The 18,923-nt window shown below is 40.9% G+C and overlaps 1 protein-coding gene across 2 annotated transcripts in view; it reads left to right on the top strand.

Annotated features, from left to right (window-relative positions):
• SNTB1 (syntrophin beta 1) overlaps positions 1 to 18,923 on the top strand; it is a 234,257-nt gene that overhangs the window by 85,610 nt on the left and 129,724 nt on the right. For both annotated transcript variants that reach the window (XM_055313935.1, XM_055313936.1), the window contains exon 3: positions 16,351 to 16,567. In XM_055313935.1, coding sequence (XP_055169910.1) covers positions 16,351 to 16,567 — 217 coding nt within the window. The remainder of the gene's footprint in view (positions 1 to 16,350; positions 16,568 to 18,923) is intronic.

Here is an 18,923-nt window from a genome sequence, read left to right as displayed (position 1 = left end):
AAACCCTTCCTCCTGTTCTAAAACACTATCTCTGTTCTAAGATCTAATCTAGGAACAGGAAAGTTGAGGGAGGAGGTTGTGGGTGTTGTGAACGGAAAGCTCAAACTAAACAGGAAGCTTATTGGGTTATTCAAGCACCAATATAGTTTAGCTAAGGGATTACAGGCTTTGTGTCAGACCAATCTGGCTTATGCTTCTGACTCCTCCACAAATGGCTACGTGGAACATATCCTGACCTCCCTAAGCCTCGGTATCTGCAACTGTTAAATGGGGCTAATGACACATAACTCATATATTTTCTACAAATATTCAGCTGGAGAATATATAGCACATATTCAGAAATGTTCTAAAAGGCAACTTTACCTGAGTACAGAGATGAACCTCAAAATAATTGCCAGAAAATATTTTAAGGCATATTTGCCTTCCCTTAGAGAAGAATCTAAACCATAAATCTTTATGGCTCATGCAAGGGACAAACCATTGTTTGTAGTAGAACACTGGAACCCAAAACCAGAGTTTTAACAAGCCGGGGGCAAGCAGCCTGAAAAATATCTCAGATCAATTTTGTGACTCATGATATTGCTAATATGGTGATATGGTTTGCTTATTCTGGGTATTAAATTCAATGGTATTGTATAGGCTGAAAGAGTACTTGAAATATATCAATGTAGATAACACATTTAATATTGTAAAATTTGAAAAAATCATTAAAACTTTTTATTGCCCTAAGGCAGAGTCAATCAAAAATGCCACTGAGGCAAGGTCCCCCAGTTCCCCAGACCAAAGATGTACTGTCTTCTGTATGTATTGTTGGACTTGGTTTACTAATATTTTGTTTAAAATTTTGCACTTATATTTATGAATGAAATGAGTTTGCAGTTTTCCGTTCTGAAATTTTCTTTGATTTCATTATTAACATTATATTAGCTCCACAGTTTAAATTGTGGGAGGTTGTCTTTGTTTCCCCAAGTAGTTTGAGTAAGATTTGAATGATCTGTCTTTGAAAATTTGGTAGAGTTCACTGATAACATCTGGTTCAGGTGTTTTCTTTGTGGGAAGAATATTAACCAGTGTTTCCATTCCAGGTGTTATAGGATTAGCCATGTTTCTTATTTCTACTTAGGTCAGTTTTAGTAAGTTTATTTTTTCCTAGGAATTTGTGCATTTCATCTAAGTCTTCAAATTTATTATCATAAATCTGTCAAAAGTGTTACTTTATTATTTTTTAAATCTCTTTTCTATCTGTTATTTCCTCTTATATCTAGAATACTGATTTTCTGGGGCATCTGGTTAGCTCAGTCAGTTAAATGTCTGACTCTTGATTTCAGGTTATTATCTCGGGGTTGTGAGATCAAGCCCCATGTAGGGCTCCATGTTGGGCATGGAGTCTGCTTAAGATTCCCCCTCTCCATCTCTCTCTCTCAATCTCTCTCTCTCTCTCTCTCTCTCTCTCTCTCTCCTCCTCCTCCTCCTCCTCTACCCGTCCCCTACTAAAATAATACTGATTTTTCTGTTACCATTTTAATTTCATCATCTACTCCAGGGGATTTTCTGCTTTCTTTGGTTTTTCCTATGCTACCTTTAGATTTTTCCCTTATGACAGATGTGGAATATTGATAAGTTGAATTTTGATACGATTAGAGAATGTTTATTAGTTTAACCCCCTCATATCCATAGATTTTTTTTCCCAGCTTTCATAGCAACTCATCACTCATTAGTAATTTAACCTATGTCTCCATGACACTGAACCAGTTGCATTGTTACAGCTGTGGATATGAGATTTCTTAGATGAGATATTAGATTTAGAACCTGAGGGATCCAATTCCAGGGCTGCTGCTTCATGGAGGTAAGATATTTAAACTCTCTGAAGCTCAGAGTTTAATGTTAATAAATTCTTTTATTGTTAAATTTTCCTATGGGTCTATTTATTATAAAACGTTGTATCTCTTTTCTGATGTTCATCATCATCCCCTCTAGACTTCTTTAAAAAGCAAAGCAAACAAACAACAAAAAACAAGCTCTTCTATCTTGATTGTTCAGAGTCCAATGAAGCTTCTGGAGGTTTAGGGGAGAAACATGTAAGGTTTTATTCTCCAAGCTCTGACAGGCAGATCCAAGAAGCTTGCTTGTGTAGGCCTCTCCCCTGCTATCCTGATCTACTTCTTACAGTTCTTGGCAATTACTCTCCTCAAAGAATTACAAACAAGGCCAAGCTACATTTGGCCTTTAGGAGAAAATCCAACACAACAGGTGTGTTCTGTAGGCATTGTTCTGTTGAGGAAGGTGTGTTTGGGTGTACACAGTACATGTACTTGGCGGGGGGGGGAAGAATTTGGTGGGGAAAGTTGTTAGGCTGTTACCTCCTGAGCCATGGAAGTCTCAAGCAAATAAGTACAGCCAGATTCTTACAGGAGTTTTAGTTTATGCATTGTTCTGTGGAGATGACAGTAGGCAGGAAATGAGATTGTGCACATGAAAGTGTTTTAAACTGTCATGCACTTTTGAAATAGCAGGTGCTTATAATATTGACTAGTGTGGGGGACCCTGATGTTACAGAGTCCTTTCCCACCATCTCCTTCCCTCCATATGCCTGTATGATTGCTTTGGTTCTGCAGCATATCTGAGCTATGATTAAAAAAAAAAATCTCAGACCTGGCCTGAGTCTGCCCTTGCTAATGATATTTTGTTTACTTAATGTGGTTTCCTTTGGAAAAGCTTTATGACTCTGGGCTTCTGCCACTGAAAAGTAGCTGCAAATTTACTGAGCCTGAGTTTGATCTGCAGGATGTTTTCATCAAGCTACACCTGGAATAATAGAGGTTTATTTTCCAGAGTTGCCTGTAAGGAGGGAGTGAGAGCAGTGCTTCCTGCCTTTTGACGTAAAGTCCTATTCACATAGGATCTTCTGTATAAGAAAGAGTAAAAATAATATTAGGAGTTGAGTATTTAGACATCCTTTCTACCCCTTACTCACTTCCTGTCTTCAGATGTTAGAGGATAGCTGTTAAAATAGTTACTGTATTTTCCCAAGGACGAGAAATTATACTTATTTGCTTGGTGAGGAGCTTATAGCAAATTGTTGAGGGATCAAGTCTGTAGACATCAGAATCCATGTCCTCTTGGCACTTGCTAATATCCGATGAATACACTTTAGGCTATTTGTGTGTGTGCTGAATTATATTCAAAGGCAACTCCCAGGTTTTAGGTTTGTGCCTTTTCTGGTTGGCATGATCATAAAATTCTCAGAACCAGGAACTTGTAAGTCTAACTGATCACCCGTCTTGCAGAGTCTAGTCCCACTGAATGCAGAGTATGGGCTTAATTTATATGTAGTGAATAAATAATGAAGTGATCCTTTCAAGCATTGATGATTTTGACATCTCCTATAGTTAAGAAAGATTGATTGGTGTTTGCAATTCATTTTCTCATTTCAATCTCAGAACAACCACAATAATAACAACAACAGCAGCAATGACAACATAATAGTAATAGTTCAGTGTGAGTGCCAAGTATGTGCCAGGCACTGTTCTAAGAGCTTTGAATACATTTTTGAAAAAGATTTATTTATTTGAGAGAGAGAGAGAGAGAGAGAGAGAGAGAGAGAGAGATGCAGGGCTCTGTCTCCTTACCTGTAGATCATGACCTGAACCAAAACCAAGAGTTGGACTCTCTCACCCAACTGAGCCACCCAGGTGGCCCTGTATAAATTTTAAAATTTATTTAATCCTCATAATAATTCTTTGAAATAGGTCCTATTATTATCAGCTGAGGAAACTGAGAAACAGAGATATGGCATACCTTACTCAAAGAAGCCCAGCTTGGAAGTAGAAGATTTGGGATTTAAACTTCAATCCCTTGGCTCCAGAGCTCATTTATTGAAGTACTACATTGTATGGCCTCTCTAAGGAATTCGTTGTATTCCTCATTTTACAGGTGAGGATTCTAAGACTTAGGAAGCTATCCCCATATCATGTAACTAATATGTAGCCAATAAGCACAGAAGAATGAAGAACTGGACAGCAGGATTTTACGTGGTTTACTATCATGACCTGTCCTCACTGTAATGGAGTCTTTGGAGTAGACAGCTCAGGCACCCACTTTCCAGAAGGAACATGGAACATGATAACTGGAAGGGATTTTAGATACAATCTGTCCTTCCACAGGGTAGACAAATCCTTTCTGCAACATGGGACATAACTCATCTGGTTTCTGTTTGAAATATCATTAGCAATAGGGAACTCCCTACCTCAGAGTGTTTTTCTACATTGAGCTCAAATTTTACCCCTGTAATTTGTATTCACTAACTGTGGCTCTACTCAACAGAGTTACGAAGAGTGGGTGTAGCCCAACCCACCACTTTTTAGGTCCCATAAATCTCTTTCCTAGGCTAACTCCTGATAATGGTAACTAACCCTTTTGATATTTACTATGCCAAGTTCCCTATACATTTTTTAAAAATATTTTTTTATTTATTCTTGAGAGGCACACAGAGAGAGGCAGAGACATAGGGAGAGGGAGAAGCAGGCACCCTGTGGGGAGTCTGATGCAGGACTCCATCCCCAGACCCTGGGACCATGCCCTGAGCCGAAGGCAGATGCTCAACCACTGAGCCACCCAGGCATCCCTCCCTATACATTTTTTTTACTTGTATTAACCCACTTCATCCTCACAATAATCCTCTGAGATAGATGAAAGAATTAACATATGAGGAAACTAAATAATTTGCATAAGACCACTGAACTCAGCTATAGAAGAGCTTGGAATTGGATGGCAGCAATCAGACTCCAGACTCTTTCCTTTTGTGCTTTCAGGTCTCTCATTTAAGTTGTTTTCTTTGTTTCTTGAACCTTTCAACAACCTGGTCATCCTTCTTACCCTCATTTAAACATTGTTCAATCTGGGGAGCCTGGGTGGCATAATCAATTGGGCATCCCACTCTTGGTTTCAACTTAGGTCTGATCTCAGGGTTGTGGGATCAAGCTCCACATCTGGCTCCGTGCTCAGCATAAAGTTTGCTTGGGTTTCTCTCTCCCTCTCCCTCTTTACCTCCGCTACCCCACCCCCCATATGCATACACACACACACGCACACACACACACACACACACACACACTAAAATAAAAATAAATAAATCTTAAGCATTGTCCAACCTATGCAGGTTTCAGGTATGGGCCAACCAGAGTGATAAAGAGGGGAACTGTCCTCTCCTCTGCTGATCACCATACTCCTGTCAGTGGAGCCTAATGTCCTATTTATTATGGCAGCCATAGTCATGGGAATCCTTAGGACTTTCCTTCATATTAACTATAATACAGTTCTTCTATCCTACATGTTACAGAGATGCTTATTTTGTATATACAATGACAGAATGTTCCATCTTATTCCTATTATAGTTCTTTTTTGAGAGGAAGGCTGTGTGAAACTCTTAAAATCTTAGTTTTGTCATTTAAGGCACTGGGTGTCTCTTCCAGCTTTATCTAGGGACCTGATGTAGTAAAAGCATCATCTGTTTGCCTGTCACACATTAAGTTCATCCATTACCACCTTTGGTCTCTGAGAGAATGTAGACCAGGAGCCCTATAACATCTGGATGCCAATCTCCTTTTTAATCTGGCTTATCTTTCTCTTTATTGAAAGCCAAACACTTATGTATTATTAGTTATATGATACTTAATATGCTTTGTGTATCTCTGCAGAGTAGGACCATGATCAGTGAATACAAATGATAGGTATAAGATTTGGGTTTGATATGAGAAAAGGAATATATGGAAAACATTTTAGACAAAATGATGTATTACAAGCATGATTTCTAAAATGTTCATGGTTGGACAAACAGGACTCAGGCATGAGCATTTGTCCATGTGTGGAGGCAGTGTTGAGCTGATTCATTTTCTAGTATTCAGGACTGGATGCTTTGGAGCTGGACTTCAGTCTAGGTCCCTGCTCTGCTAATCGCTGCCCTGAGCTCTTGGGCAGGTCTCCCAAGTCTCCATGCCACACTCACCTTGCTTGTGAGGTGGGCATAAAAATAAACCTACTTCATGAACTTGCTTTTAAGTAAGCTAGTATACCTCAGACATTTTAAAATGGGGCCCAATATATAGTAAGTAGTCAATAATTGCTAGTTATTGTTACTTTTCTAAAGTTCTCGGGTCAGATCAGGCCCACTGCCTGTTTCTGTAAAGAAAATATCATTGCCAGACTGATTTGTTTGCATGTTTTCTGTGGCTCTTTCATTCTAGAATGGAATACTTGTGACAGAGCTTCGAAGGTCCACAAACCCCCCAAATTTTTTATCTTGCATTTTACAGAAAAAGCTTGCTAACCCCCATTCTACAGGACAGAGGACATGGCTTTCTGACCTTCATCTGTTTTGTCTTGAAACTTTGGACAAGTGACAGATCCTCTCTGGCCTCTGCTGCACAGTTATAAGACTCCTCCTCAAGAACAAATCTGTGAAAAATTCTGTCTTGGAGACCCTATTAATGTCATTCATTTTCTCAACAATTCCATATTTTACAGCTGGACGTTGTGTTAATTGCTTACATATAGATGTGAATACCAGGTTTTCCTTTTCTCTGATGCTAATGAGCACTTACTATGTGCTAGACACAGTTCTGAGCCCTGTGTGTATGAAGTCATTTGTTCCACCAGCAGCTCTGAGATAGGCCCTGCTATTTATCCCCATTTTACAGATGGACAAATGGAAGTATTGAAAGATGAAGGAAATGTAACCTCCCAGTTAACTGCCTGCCATAGGCGGCAGAGGCGAGATTTGAAACTATGTTAAGTGGGATGCCTGGGTGGCTCAGTGGTTGAGTGTCTGCCTTCGGCTCAGGTTATGATCCCAGGGTCCTGGGATTGAGTCCCACATCAGGCTTCCTGTGAGGAGCCTGCTTCTCTGTCTGCCTGTGTCTCTGCCTCTCTTTCTGTGTCTCTCATGAATAAATAAATAAAATCTTTTTTTTTAAAAAAAAGATAAATGATATAAAGTGATTCCAGAGTCTAGACTATTTTAACTTCTACTGTAAAGCATTCACTCAACTCTGAGCACCTTATGATTCCACCAGAGAAGCCTCTGGACAAATAACTTTGATGTGTAAGTGCTTAAATCTAAGATCACGAACACAGTGCCTTGCATGGCAAAGCCATCCTCATAATGTTTATGTCCTGATGCTACTGATATCCGTGGATGTCACAAGACATGGTTGGAGCTTAAGGAAGGCATATCTGGGGGCGCCTGTGTGGCTTGGTCCGTTAGTTATCTGCCTTCTGCTCAGGTCATGATCCCAGGGCAGGCAGTCTACCTCTCCCTCCCCCTCTGCCCTTCTGCAACCTCTCCCCTGCTTGTGCATGTGTGCTGTCTCATAAATAAATAAATTAATTAATTAATTAATTAATTAATTAATAAAATCTGTGTACATATATAAAAAAAAGGAATGCATATCTGGAGGACTTAAGAAGAAGGTTTTACCTGAACTGAGACAGGATGAAGAGAAGAAAGTTTTCCAGAAAGGTTTCCATGCAGAAGGAACCACATGTGCAAAGAAGAGAGGCAGGAGAGAGCATGGCATGTTCTGTGAATTTCTTTATGGCTGGCATGTATCTGAACTGTGGAGACCGAGTGAGAGTCAGTCAGCTGAGATGACAATACGAGTGGGCAGGGGCCAGCTAGCGAGTGGCTCTGTGGGAACTGGGACAGACCCCAGTCCTCTGGTGCATGTCTCTTTCAGAGCAGTGCCCTATATTTATCTATTTGTCTAATGTCTCCACCCCGCCCCCATGCACATGTATGTACACCTCAGTGCAGGCACCTCAAGGGCAGCCACCTGGTCCGTCTTGTTTATTGGGGTAATTCCAACACTCAGAGCCCTGCCCACATCAGAAACTCATTAAATGTTTGTTGTATTAATGGATAACCAAACCAGGCAGGGTGTTTCTGAGTGTTGGTAGGACTCATGGGATAGGATACTCTCCTTGGGTCTCTGGAGGCTTCTCTTGGGGCAATAATCTTGCTTCGTTGAAGAATCAAGGCAGATGACATCAAATTACTGTATTATCTAAAATCGAATAATTTTGGGGTGGCTCAGTCAGTTAAACATCTGCATTCATCTCAGGTCATGATCCCAAGGTCCTAGGATTGAGCCCCGCATTGGGCTCCTGGCTCAGTGGAGAGTCTGTTTCTCCTTCTGTCTCTCCCCTCTGCTCATGCTCTCTCTCTGGCTTTCTTTCTCTTTCAAATAAATAAATAAAATCTAAAAAAATAAAATAAAATAGGGTAATTTTGAGATCAGTTTTTAATAGGCCAATTATTACTTAGCCAATTAATAACCAGTTTATCTTACTCCTGATGCCACATATTAATACTCAGTACCCTCACCCAGAATGTCCTTATGACTTCACAAGAACCTTTGGGCCATCCTTCAAATGTCTCTTAAAATCGGACCTTGAAGGACTCCCCTCCGTACCCCACTTCCCCCGGCAAAATGGAAGAGAAAGACATTTTGTTAAGTGAATGAAAACAATGGCTTTTCTAGACAACTCTGCTAAACCAAAGAAAAAGTAACCAGAATACATAATCTCAACATAGACTTGCTGTCACATTTGTCAGATGGCCATAGAGTTTGGTAAAAAGTCAGAAGATGCATCTACCTAAGAACCAAATATGTAGCACACGTTTTAACAGAGCTATTTGTTGGTGAAGACACAAGAGCAAGATGAGGTAAGAAAAAGTGGTTTTTGTTTTGTTTTGTTTTGTTTAACGTCAGAAAAGACAGCTTCCCAAGCAATTATAGAATGTTGGAAGGGTAAGGAAAATGAGGTCTGGGAGGGGAACGTGACTTGCCTGGGGCTGGAGAGCTAGTTAGTGCAGAGCTGGAACTGTGACCCTCCCTGGTCCCTGGCTCCCACGGCCAATTCTCTTTCCACCTCACTACTCCGCCTCCTGAGATGTTAGCTATACCTTCCAAGAAGCTTGTATTACTTCTTTCATCATTTCTTGGCCCTTTTGGAACTATTGAGGGTCTCCATCTGCTTATTTCCTGTCTGAAATGACCTACGGATAAGCCATTAAGGGAAAGTCTCACATTGCATTTTGTCAGCAAATCCCACTGTCACCAACCTGTCCCCAGCCTGAAAGTTTCACTCAAGGCCCGAATACCCAGATTTCTTGCCTCCAGCTTGTCCCCTCTCCCCTTAATCACATTAGTGAATGCACATTTTGAGTTCATATCCCCCAGAGTAATGAAATACCTTTTTTCCTTCCTGTAATCTGGAAATCCATTTTTGTTGTTGTTTTTGTTGTTATTTTTGAGAAGAAGCCTTGCACATGTCAGAAGGACTTGCTGGCTCCTCAGAAACCAGCCTGGTAGGAGAGCTGATTGGATTTGCCTAAAGCATTTCCTCATTAGTAGCCCGTGTGTGCTTCTCCTTTCAAATGTCATCTGGCCGCCTCAACAAAGATTTAATTGTGGCAACTTGGGGCCTTTGCAAACTTGGGCTTTGCTGAAGGTTCTTTCGAAAGCTTCACAACTGCTTGCCCTTGAGATGACAAACCAGAAACATATTGAAAGTGACTTGGTGGATTATTGGTTTGAAGACCCCCCCCCTTCCCGCTCTCCTCCCACCCCACCCCCTTTTTCTTATTTTGCAAGTGAAGATTGGAATTTTAATTGCTCAACCACAGTTTTTAATTCATGATGCCCAGAAAGGGCATGGTTTATTAATTAGTTCTGATTATGAGCACCCTGAACTGGGTCCTGGCTGCTTCTTGATCGGTTTCAACAGCTCTTTGCCTGAAATTACTGTCTGTAAGCACACGGAGGTGTAATTATGCAAACACTAGCTGTTCAGTTCTGGCAGGTTAAACCCTCTGTTATGCATACATATTACAATGTCTTAAAAGGCATTTATTGAAATGCCATAGTTTAATAGTTTAGGCTTACAAAATCAAGCTCTCTTATGTTACAGGCAATAGCCGCTTAATTGGATGTTTTCTCCTAGTGCATAAAAATGTTGGCTTAAATACACACACGCATACACACACATTCAATTAATTAAGAAAAAAAAAAGTGTGAGAAACAGAATTACTTCGTAGTTAAAAGCAAGAACTGTGGAGCCAGGATGACTGGATTGGACTCGTGCTCCTGCCTATGCTTGCACTGTAATCTGGGGATATGACTTAACCCTTTTCTATCACTGCATCGTTGGTAAAATGAGGATGATTGCAGTGCTCCTGTCATAGAATTGTTGTGATGTTCTAATGAGTTAATACATTTAAAAAAAAAAAAAACATCACTTAGCAGAGTTCATGGAATCTAGTCATTGTGCTTTTTACTGATCTCTCCAACACACACTTATTTGTACTCATGTGTCATAAAATCTAGTTGTGATGGGCTGAATTAGGGATCTCTTTGAGTGGTAGAAACAGAGTTGTCCCCTAATGTCTAGACTCTTCTTCCACAGTGATAGCCTCCCTCCTCCACCAGTTTTTAGCTGGGTTGGCACCAGGTTGTCCAGAGCTAAGAGTAACATTTCTTTTCCCTCTAGAAATGGCCATGTGGCTAAATTCTGGTCGATGGTTTATAAGCAGATATGGTGTGTCAGCTTCTGAAGAGTGTTCTTAAGGGAGGAAGCAGGGTGTGTCCTTCACTTCTTCCTCCCGTTGATGGGAATTTGGTCGTCATGGTTGGGACTCAAGCAGCCATCTTGGATTATCAGATGGCAGGCTAGAGACGCAGAGCAGGGAGAGGCCAGAGGGCTGCGCCTCTGATGACCTCAGGGAGTGAAGCTGTCCTGGCAGTCCTTTTCTTTTGCTCTAGACTTTTAGTAAAAGAAAAACGAACCTCTGTATCATTTAATACACTGTAATTTGGGACACCTATTGCAGTCAAATCCCTTCTCTGGGTAGGTAACACTTTACCCTCCCTGAATTAGACCATCCTCTCATTATTTTTAGGGCAATGTATAGAAGTCTCAAGAGGCCAAGGCACAAAGAACCAAGCAAAGGTTTTGAACACGCTTTGTTTTCTGTGGGAGGCACTGCTTTACCACACCCAGGCATGGCCACCTTGTTCTTACTCTCTGCTTGAAGGGAGAAGGGACTTAGCCCCAGGCCTCATTTGATGATTGGAGAGGGACTGCTTGACGGTGGAATTATGTTCATAAATGATGACCAAGCCTTGTAGCAAAGAATATTCTGACAATTTTATTGCTTCCTCTGGACCAGAAAATGTGGGCCCTCGGAGATCTAATGGCAATGTTCTGTTGCTTTCTTTGTTATATGCAAAAACAAGTTTCTCCATTTTCTCTTTTCTATACATATCAATGAGAAGCAAGACCCTTGAACAAAAGGGCTTTATGCAGGGATGTGTTAATGTTACCTGTTCTTCCTCAAGACTGATATGGAAACAGTTCAGTGATTTCCTTATTCAGGAAAGGTGATGATAACCTCGTTGTTTCCTTGTTTGTTTTTTTTTTTTTTGTTTTGTTTTGTTTTTACCCCTTTAAAATGTGAACTTGTTTTCTGGTGGTGCCGGAGATCTCTGGACTCATTTAGGGATTTGGCTGACTCTTCCTCACAAAACTAGTGGAAGGGAGAGGTGATGTCCCAAGCTCTCAGAAGAAACATGGATTCTAAGGAGAGGTTTAGTCTACCTGAGGTTGAAAGCAGGATGACCCCATCGCTTTGTCTTGATGGAGAGGAACACAGGTGTTTATCAAAATTAAGTCCGGTTTCTTGAAGTCATGGGTCATTGTCTTTCCTTCAGGACAATCCTTAGCATCTGTCACATTCTGTCTTTCCTTCTGGGGTTCCATTTAGACATTCATTAGACCTTCTCACTTCATCCTCCACATCTCTATTCCATATTTTCCATTTTTAGAAATATTTTTGTGCTATATTCTGTATAATTTCCTTTGATCTACAGTTCATTCACTAATTTCTTCTTTTGATATGTCCACCTATTGAAGTTTTAATTCTGGTTTATTTATTATAGTTATATATTATATAGCAGTAACTATTTGACATTCTATTTGGTTATTTTACCAATTTGTTAAGTCATTTTTTAAAAAATATTCTCTGGAAGGAGGGCCTGAGAGGTTTAGTTGGTTGTGCATCTGACTCTTGATTTGGGCTCAGGTCGTGATCTCAAGGTTGTAAGATCGAGTTCCATGTTGGGCTCCATGCTCAGTGGGGAGTCTGCTTGGGATTCTCACTTTCCTTCCTTTCTCTTTGCCCCTCCCCTCCTGCATGTGTGCTCTCTCACTCTCTCTCAAATAAATAAATAAATCTTTAAAAAAGATTCTCCTGGAAGATTCTCCCAGACTTTAGTTTGTTTCTTTACACATGGTAAACTTATTTATTGCTTTGTAGTTTGTGTTAGGACTGACACTGCTATCAGTTATTTTTACTAGTTCTTGCTTATGATACCTTGTTTCTATGTGTGCCACATTTTCTTAGATTTTATGCTGTTCATTGTCCTTGAAAATGATTCATAGGACTCTTTGAAGCCTAGAATGAAATTGCCTTCCTCCAGAAGGGATTCACATTTGATTTTGCCAGCCCCCTAGAGACTCGTCTAGTTTGGGACCTCCTTAAACCTAGTTTAAGATTAACACAAGAACTCACCTCATCTACTCACTTCCCTTCCCCCTTTAACAAGTTTACAATATTTTTAAACGGGGACTTTTTTTTTTTTATCATCACTCATGTACAGCAGTCCTCAGTATATGATGGAATGACTGATTTTGGATGAATGAATAATCTTTAAATTATCATACCTACCATGTTAAATCATTTGCTCTGTGTTTACTTTCAGTTGGTCACTTAAAAAGGATTACTATTTTGAATATCATTTCCAATCCTTTCTTCAAGGCATGGCTATGTCTTCTCACCTTCATAAATTCCCCAAGTTCTGTGCCTCCCAAGAAGTGGTTACTTGGTAAATATTGGCTTCTGGGCTAGGACTTGCCATATTCTCCATGCTTCTACCCATGAGTGCATCAAACCACACATTTCTGGGACACGTCACGCTTTCCATGAGTATTTTGAGTATTGCTCAGGGTACCTCTGGCAGTAACTCTCTATACTCTGTGAATAGTGGACCTACCTCTAATATTTTTTTCCTGAGTACACCTGATCTTACTTTGCCAGAGTTCTCTCTATAGCTAACCTCTGATTTTGTTATCCTCTCACTCATAGACTAAGACCTCTATGGCTATGGAATAAAGTCCAAACCTATTAGCTTGTCATTTTGCCTCCGTTATCTAGGTGGGGTAGCCAGACTTCATTAAAGAATGTGATCTCAGGGCCCCTGGTTGGCTCAGTGGTTGAGCGTCTCCCTTTGACTCAGGTCCTGACCTCAGGGTCCTGGCATCGAGTCCCACATCAGGCTCCCCACAGGGAGCCTGCTTCTCCCTCTGCCTGTGTCTCTGCCTTTCTCTCTGTGTCTCTCATGAGTAAATAAATTTAAAAATCTTAAAAAAAAAAGAAGAATATGATCTCTGGGAAGTCAAACTCCAGCTCCACCATTTACCAGCCACATAAGCTAAACCTCTGTGTCTTATTGCACTGATGTGTAAAAATAATTCTAGTCTTGCAAAGATAACATATGAAAGCTCCTAGTGTCCATCAAAATAAGAATAGCCCTACAAGACATTTCGTTCTAGCCAGCTCTGAAAGGAATAGCAACTTATTCTTTTATTGTTTGAGGATACATGGATACTCAAAAAGTGAAAGATCCCTTACCCATTTTTTTCCTCTGTACCTTAGTTGTCATATAAATACAGTAGTGCCCTGAATAGTCATTCTGAAGCTTAAATGTGGGAAAATATGTAGAGCACCTGGTTTCATACATTTTTAGGCATATAATAAATGTTCATTCTTTATTTCCCTTCAAATTGAGGTTTAACTTTCCTTTCCTTTGAGACTGCAGTACAATTTGTAAATCAGAGTACATTATATAAAAGAAGGGTTGTGATTCCTATCTCTACTTTTTAAAGTCATGTTTACCCTTTAAGGCCAAGTACAAATCACACCTACTTCATGAAGCATCTCTGGAATCTCATTTCCACCCCACTCCTCCCCTACTCCAGCCAGAATGATAATAATACAACCAAAGGAGAGTCTTCAAACCATCTCAGCTGATACTTGAATTTCCTGTATATAATAAGTACCAGTCTATAATGTACAAAGCTAAGTGGTGTTCTAGCTTCTACTAAAACATTTTTAGAAATAAAAAAATTCAGTGTCTTCAAAATAGGTCTATTTACTCCAGCTTTGGATGGCTTAAATATCTCGCCTTATGTTTTCTGCATTTGTTCTCAGGTATGTCTGTGTTCCTCTTTAAATGTATTGCCCACAAATAAACAATTTTCCTTAAAATACCCTGTCCATGAATGCCCTTTCTTCTTCTGTAACTGCAGCTTGTGCTAACAGGTTTGTGGCGACCGTGGAGCTGTTTTCTCCCAATTGCACTTATATTCAGTTAAAAGCCTGAAATCTTGTCTTCAAATATGTGCTGGTACTAAATGGCGTCTCTGTCTTGAATTAGTATGACTATTTTTGAAACGTATGGTTGAGTTTGCTAGTATCTTGTCGGTATTGCCTGCATCTTGGTGTGTTTGGCCTGATTAAATTGCTGTGAACCTAACTTGTCACTCATACTCCCTAGAAACTGAATCTTTTCCTTGTGAGTTCTTCCAGCAGACTTTATTCCTGTTATAACACTCAGCTAGCTCATTCTGTTTTGTGCCATAGTTTATGTATTATATTAAGTCACTATCTTAGGTGGGGTTCCCAAGAAGCAGAGCCTCTGTCTGGGGGCTCAAGAGCTCTGTCTGTCAGCAGCTCTTCTGTTGGGCCAAAGCCATTTTCCAGGGCAGGTGGGCAGCTAAGAGTTGTTCTCAGCCAACACATAGCAGCTAGGAAATATGTGCTTAGGCTGATGGAAAGGATCTGATGGGACCCAGCAGCATTCATTATAGTCACCTGTGATTTTGAATTCTGGAGTATGGAAACTACCTATTGCTTGTTTTTGTCTCTGGAAACCTGGCTCCATGTCTTGTGCAGTAAAGGTGTTAGTTTGTGGACTTGAATCATCAAAGATCTGGAGTAAATGTTCTCTAGTTTGTACCCATTCCAGTCCACTGCCATTTGTAAAAACAGGTACTGGTAAGGAACTTAGCCAAATCTGCCCCCCACCCCACCCCCAGACCCCAACCCCAAAGCAGCACAGAACCAAACTGTGCAAATGGCAGTGAGAAGGATGTGGAAGTTTGTATTGCATGTTCCAAGAATCTAGTTGCCCTGTCAATACAAAAGCTGTCTAAGGACCAAATGCTTAAATTCAGAATAGGCAAATAACTTCTTAAGACTGAGGAAACACATCAAAGAGCAGAATTTCAGTCTGCTCCACTCAGCCTTTGAACTATTTTTTTTAATTCTACAAAAGTAATATGCACATATTGGCTAAACATAAAGATGGTATGAAAGGGTAATAAATGAATAGTAAAGTCTATCTCTCCATCAGCTTGACTTTTATATTTCCACCCCCCACAGCTAACTGCTGTTCACATTTTCTTATGTCCCTATCCAGAAATAGTTGTATATATGCAAGACTATGGTATTTATGATTTATATACAAAAGATGACAGTATGTGTACTTCTCTCTACCATTTTTTTAAAGCTGATAATAGATCTTGTAGGTCTTTCCACATCAACACATCTGTATCTATCTCATTTTTTTAAATGACTGTATAAAGGTCTTTCACTTTGTTTTTCTTATGGACATTTTGGTTGGTCTTAGCTTACAGAAGGTATTTCTGCTCTTACAGATTTTTCCCATTGCAAAATAAGTGTACTTTTATGTGAAGGTTATTTTGTTGTTTTTTTGCATATATGTTCTTAGCACTATTAACTGAAAAGCCTGTTCTTGCTCCTGAATAGGGACGTGGTTAGAGAATGTGGCTACCAGATTCCCTACTTGCATATCGAACAATTATGTGCCTTTACGCCTACGTTATGCTTTCTCCTCTGCCCACTTGTCTTTCAGTCTCTTCCCCAGAATGAAACTTAAAATCAGAAAAGATAAAAGTTGTCATCATTGAAAAAGCTGAAAGTAATTCTCAAGTTCAGGTCATCGTCATACAAGTTCTAAATACGACTTTGGTATAGAATGTAAATAACAGAAAAACTGTTTTGAGAGGAACAGAAATTGTGACTCTTGTTCAGAATTTAAGAGGTTTGGTATTAAAAGCTCATCTGATGCAAGTCTGAAAAATGCAATCAGGCTTTCCAGAAATTCAGCCGCAATGTATTTAAGAGCCCTGTTGTTGTCTTTTTCCTTGCAGTGAAATACATGCGAGAAGCCACCCCCTATGTGAAGAAAGGCTCCCCGGTATCAGAGATCGGCTGGGAAACACCTCCACCTGAATCCCCTCGGCTAGGGGCCAGCTCCTCAGACCCCCTGTCATCACAGCCCTGCTCCTTCCATAGAGATCGGAAGAGCATCCCCCTCAAGATGTGCTATGTCACCCGGAGTATGGCCTCTGCTGACCCTGAGAACAGGTAAAGGGCCTGAGATCTCCATATCTCAGCCATGTGTTGGCCGCTGAGGTTGCCAGGGCTGTGCTTGTGTTCTGAAAACACCCAACAATTTCCAGAGAATAGGCTGAGAGGGCCCCGCTGAAATAATGCGTGTGTTCAAGCCAGGCCTCCTTTCCTCTCTTCCTCTACCCTTCTTCCTTTCTTTTATCCTCATGACTAATCTGTGTGTGCAGCTTTGGTTCTGGGAAGAGTTGAAGAATTGGAGTCAGAATCCAGGTGCCTTCCCTAGGACTACCATTGCTAGTGTATGTGGCTTTGCGCAAGTTTCTCAAACCAACAAACCTCAGTTTTGTCATCTGTAAAATTGGAATAATCGAAACGGATACCTCATTGAGCTGGAAATCCATGTGAAGTGCGGATTTCACACGCGCAGGAAAACCTTCAAGAATATAAGGTCTAATAATATTTAGGATTAATGTTAGGGAGTAGTAAGCACATCAGCTCCCCTGGACGTCATGCCCTCAGCTGTGTACTTGGAAGTTTTCATGAGAGGATCCTTAATGCAGTTTTCTGCTCCAAACCTCTCTTTATACCCAAGAGAGAAAAAGGAGTGGCTTTGATCCAATCCTGGAGTGTTATTTCTCAAAGCCTGTACACGATTTCTCATGCAACGGGGGAGAGATAGCTCCCAATCCATGGTGATTATAAGGAGTCTAGCAAGACGAGCAAATATTTGGGGTCCCTGTTCCCCCAGATATCTGACTTTAACTCATCTGAACAGAAAACATCTCTTTGGGAGGAAAATAAGAGATATGTAGAGGAGAAGGAGAGGAATTGAGCCAGCAAATGGGGAATCTTGGTGATCTTGGCATCCACATTCAAATGCTAAAAATAGGGACAGCTCTACTGGCCCTTATTTGTAACATGTGTGGGACAGCTGCAACCCACCCGAGTAGGATGTATTTGGCCACGTTCTGAGTCGCTTGCTGATGGGGAAAAGCCAAAGGGAAGGGGAGGAAGTTGCCTCCTTGGCTCAGAGCTCAAAGCTTTTTTCGTTTTCTTCCTAATAAGCTTGCTCAGGAAGCTGCTAGCCTTTCTGATTCTAGCAGCTGCAGGATCTAGCCGGCTCGCCTCCCATACCAGTTTTGTCTGCACAGGGATCAGATCTGTGGTGGTGGGAGAGAGAGGGGTGTATCAGCCAAAGAGGAGTCAGTGCAGGCAGACTAGAGAGGTGGCAGGATTATTCCCCGAGCCACTCCAGCCTGTTCTCTGTTTTGTTCCACTTGATTTCTGCTGATTTCCTGGGTTCGCAATTGATGTTCTGGTTACTCTGGGCTTGATCTTTCCTGGTCTCTTAGCTGCCCAATCAGACAAGTCCTTTCGTCCAAAAGTCTGATGTCTAAGGTGTTAGATCTGGTGCATTCATAATTTATCGAGTGCTTCTCTTATGCTGGGCATTGTGCTAATTACTTCAGACCAGAGACTGCAAAGTGGCAGCCGACAGGTGTACCCATCCCACAGATACGGTCTGTCTAGTGTTGTAAAGAAATTTGAATTATTTACCACATTGAGTCTTTGTGGGAAATTTCATACTAGAAAGCCAGATTTCTCCTTTTCTAGAAAAATAGAAAGATGTAGTGATACCGTCAGGTCCATGTTGCGGCAGGCAGGTTTCTAACCTGCAGGAGTCCAGTAGAGGCTTCTTGTACAAGGGAATGGACTCTCCTCATTGCTCCTATTGTCATACAGGTGGGGCATTCTATTAATTACCGCCTGGTCCTTGAAACTGTAACCCTGCCTGGTCCTCTTAACAGCCCCCTGAGTTTCACTTTGTCTCCATTTTGTAGGTAAATGGAGGCTCCGCTCTTATATAAGTTCCAAACATCATAGAGCTAATACTTGGTTTTGCTGGGTTTCAAATGCAGGCCTGTCATGTGGGTGACAGTGTCAGTTTGCCATGACTAGAAAAATGCAAACAGGAGAGACTAGGAAATATGGAATATTGTAGAAGAGATTCATGTCTGGGGAGAGAGTTTAAATCAATGATTTCTAGGCTTCTTTCCAGCTGTGGACTGTACAGCTATCACTTCCTCCCAAGTGACCGAATTCTATTTTAAAGAATATTTTGGGAGACATCAGGCCTTCAAACATTGGAGACTTCATCTGTCAAGCCAGAGAGGGAATGCATTCTTTAAACTTTTACATCAGTGGTCTTGGAGTCCACCACTGATGGGGTGGTGCAGAAGAGCCTATCCCGCCAGGGTGTGAAAACCACAGGGCAGGATTGAAGACGGGAATACAGCTAGGTCAGAGGATCCAGGTGGGGACTTGAGTCCAGATGGACCCAGAACTACTGATAATGAGATTGACCTTTGAC

This window comes from Nyctereutes procyonoides, unplaced genomic scaffold, assembly GCF_905146905.1.
Source record: "Nyctereutes procyonoides isolate TBG_1078 unplaced genomic scaffold, NYPRO_anot_genome, whole genome shotgun sequence".
NCBI classification, from domain to species: Eukaryota; Metazoa; Chordata; class Mammalia; order Carnivora; family Canidae; genus Nyctereutes; species Nyctereutes procyonoides.
Note: the sequence above shows the minus strand (reverse complement) of the source record. Positions and strands in the feature narration are given on the sequence as shown.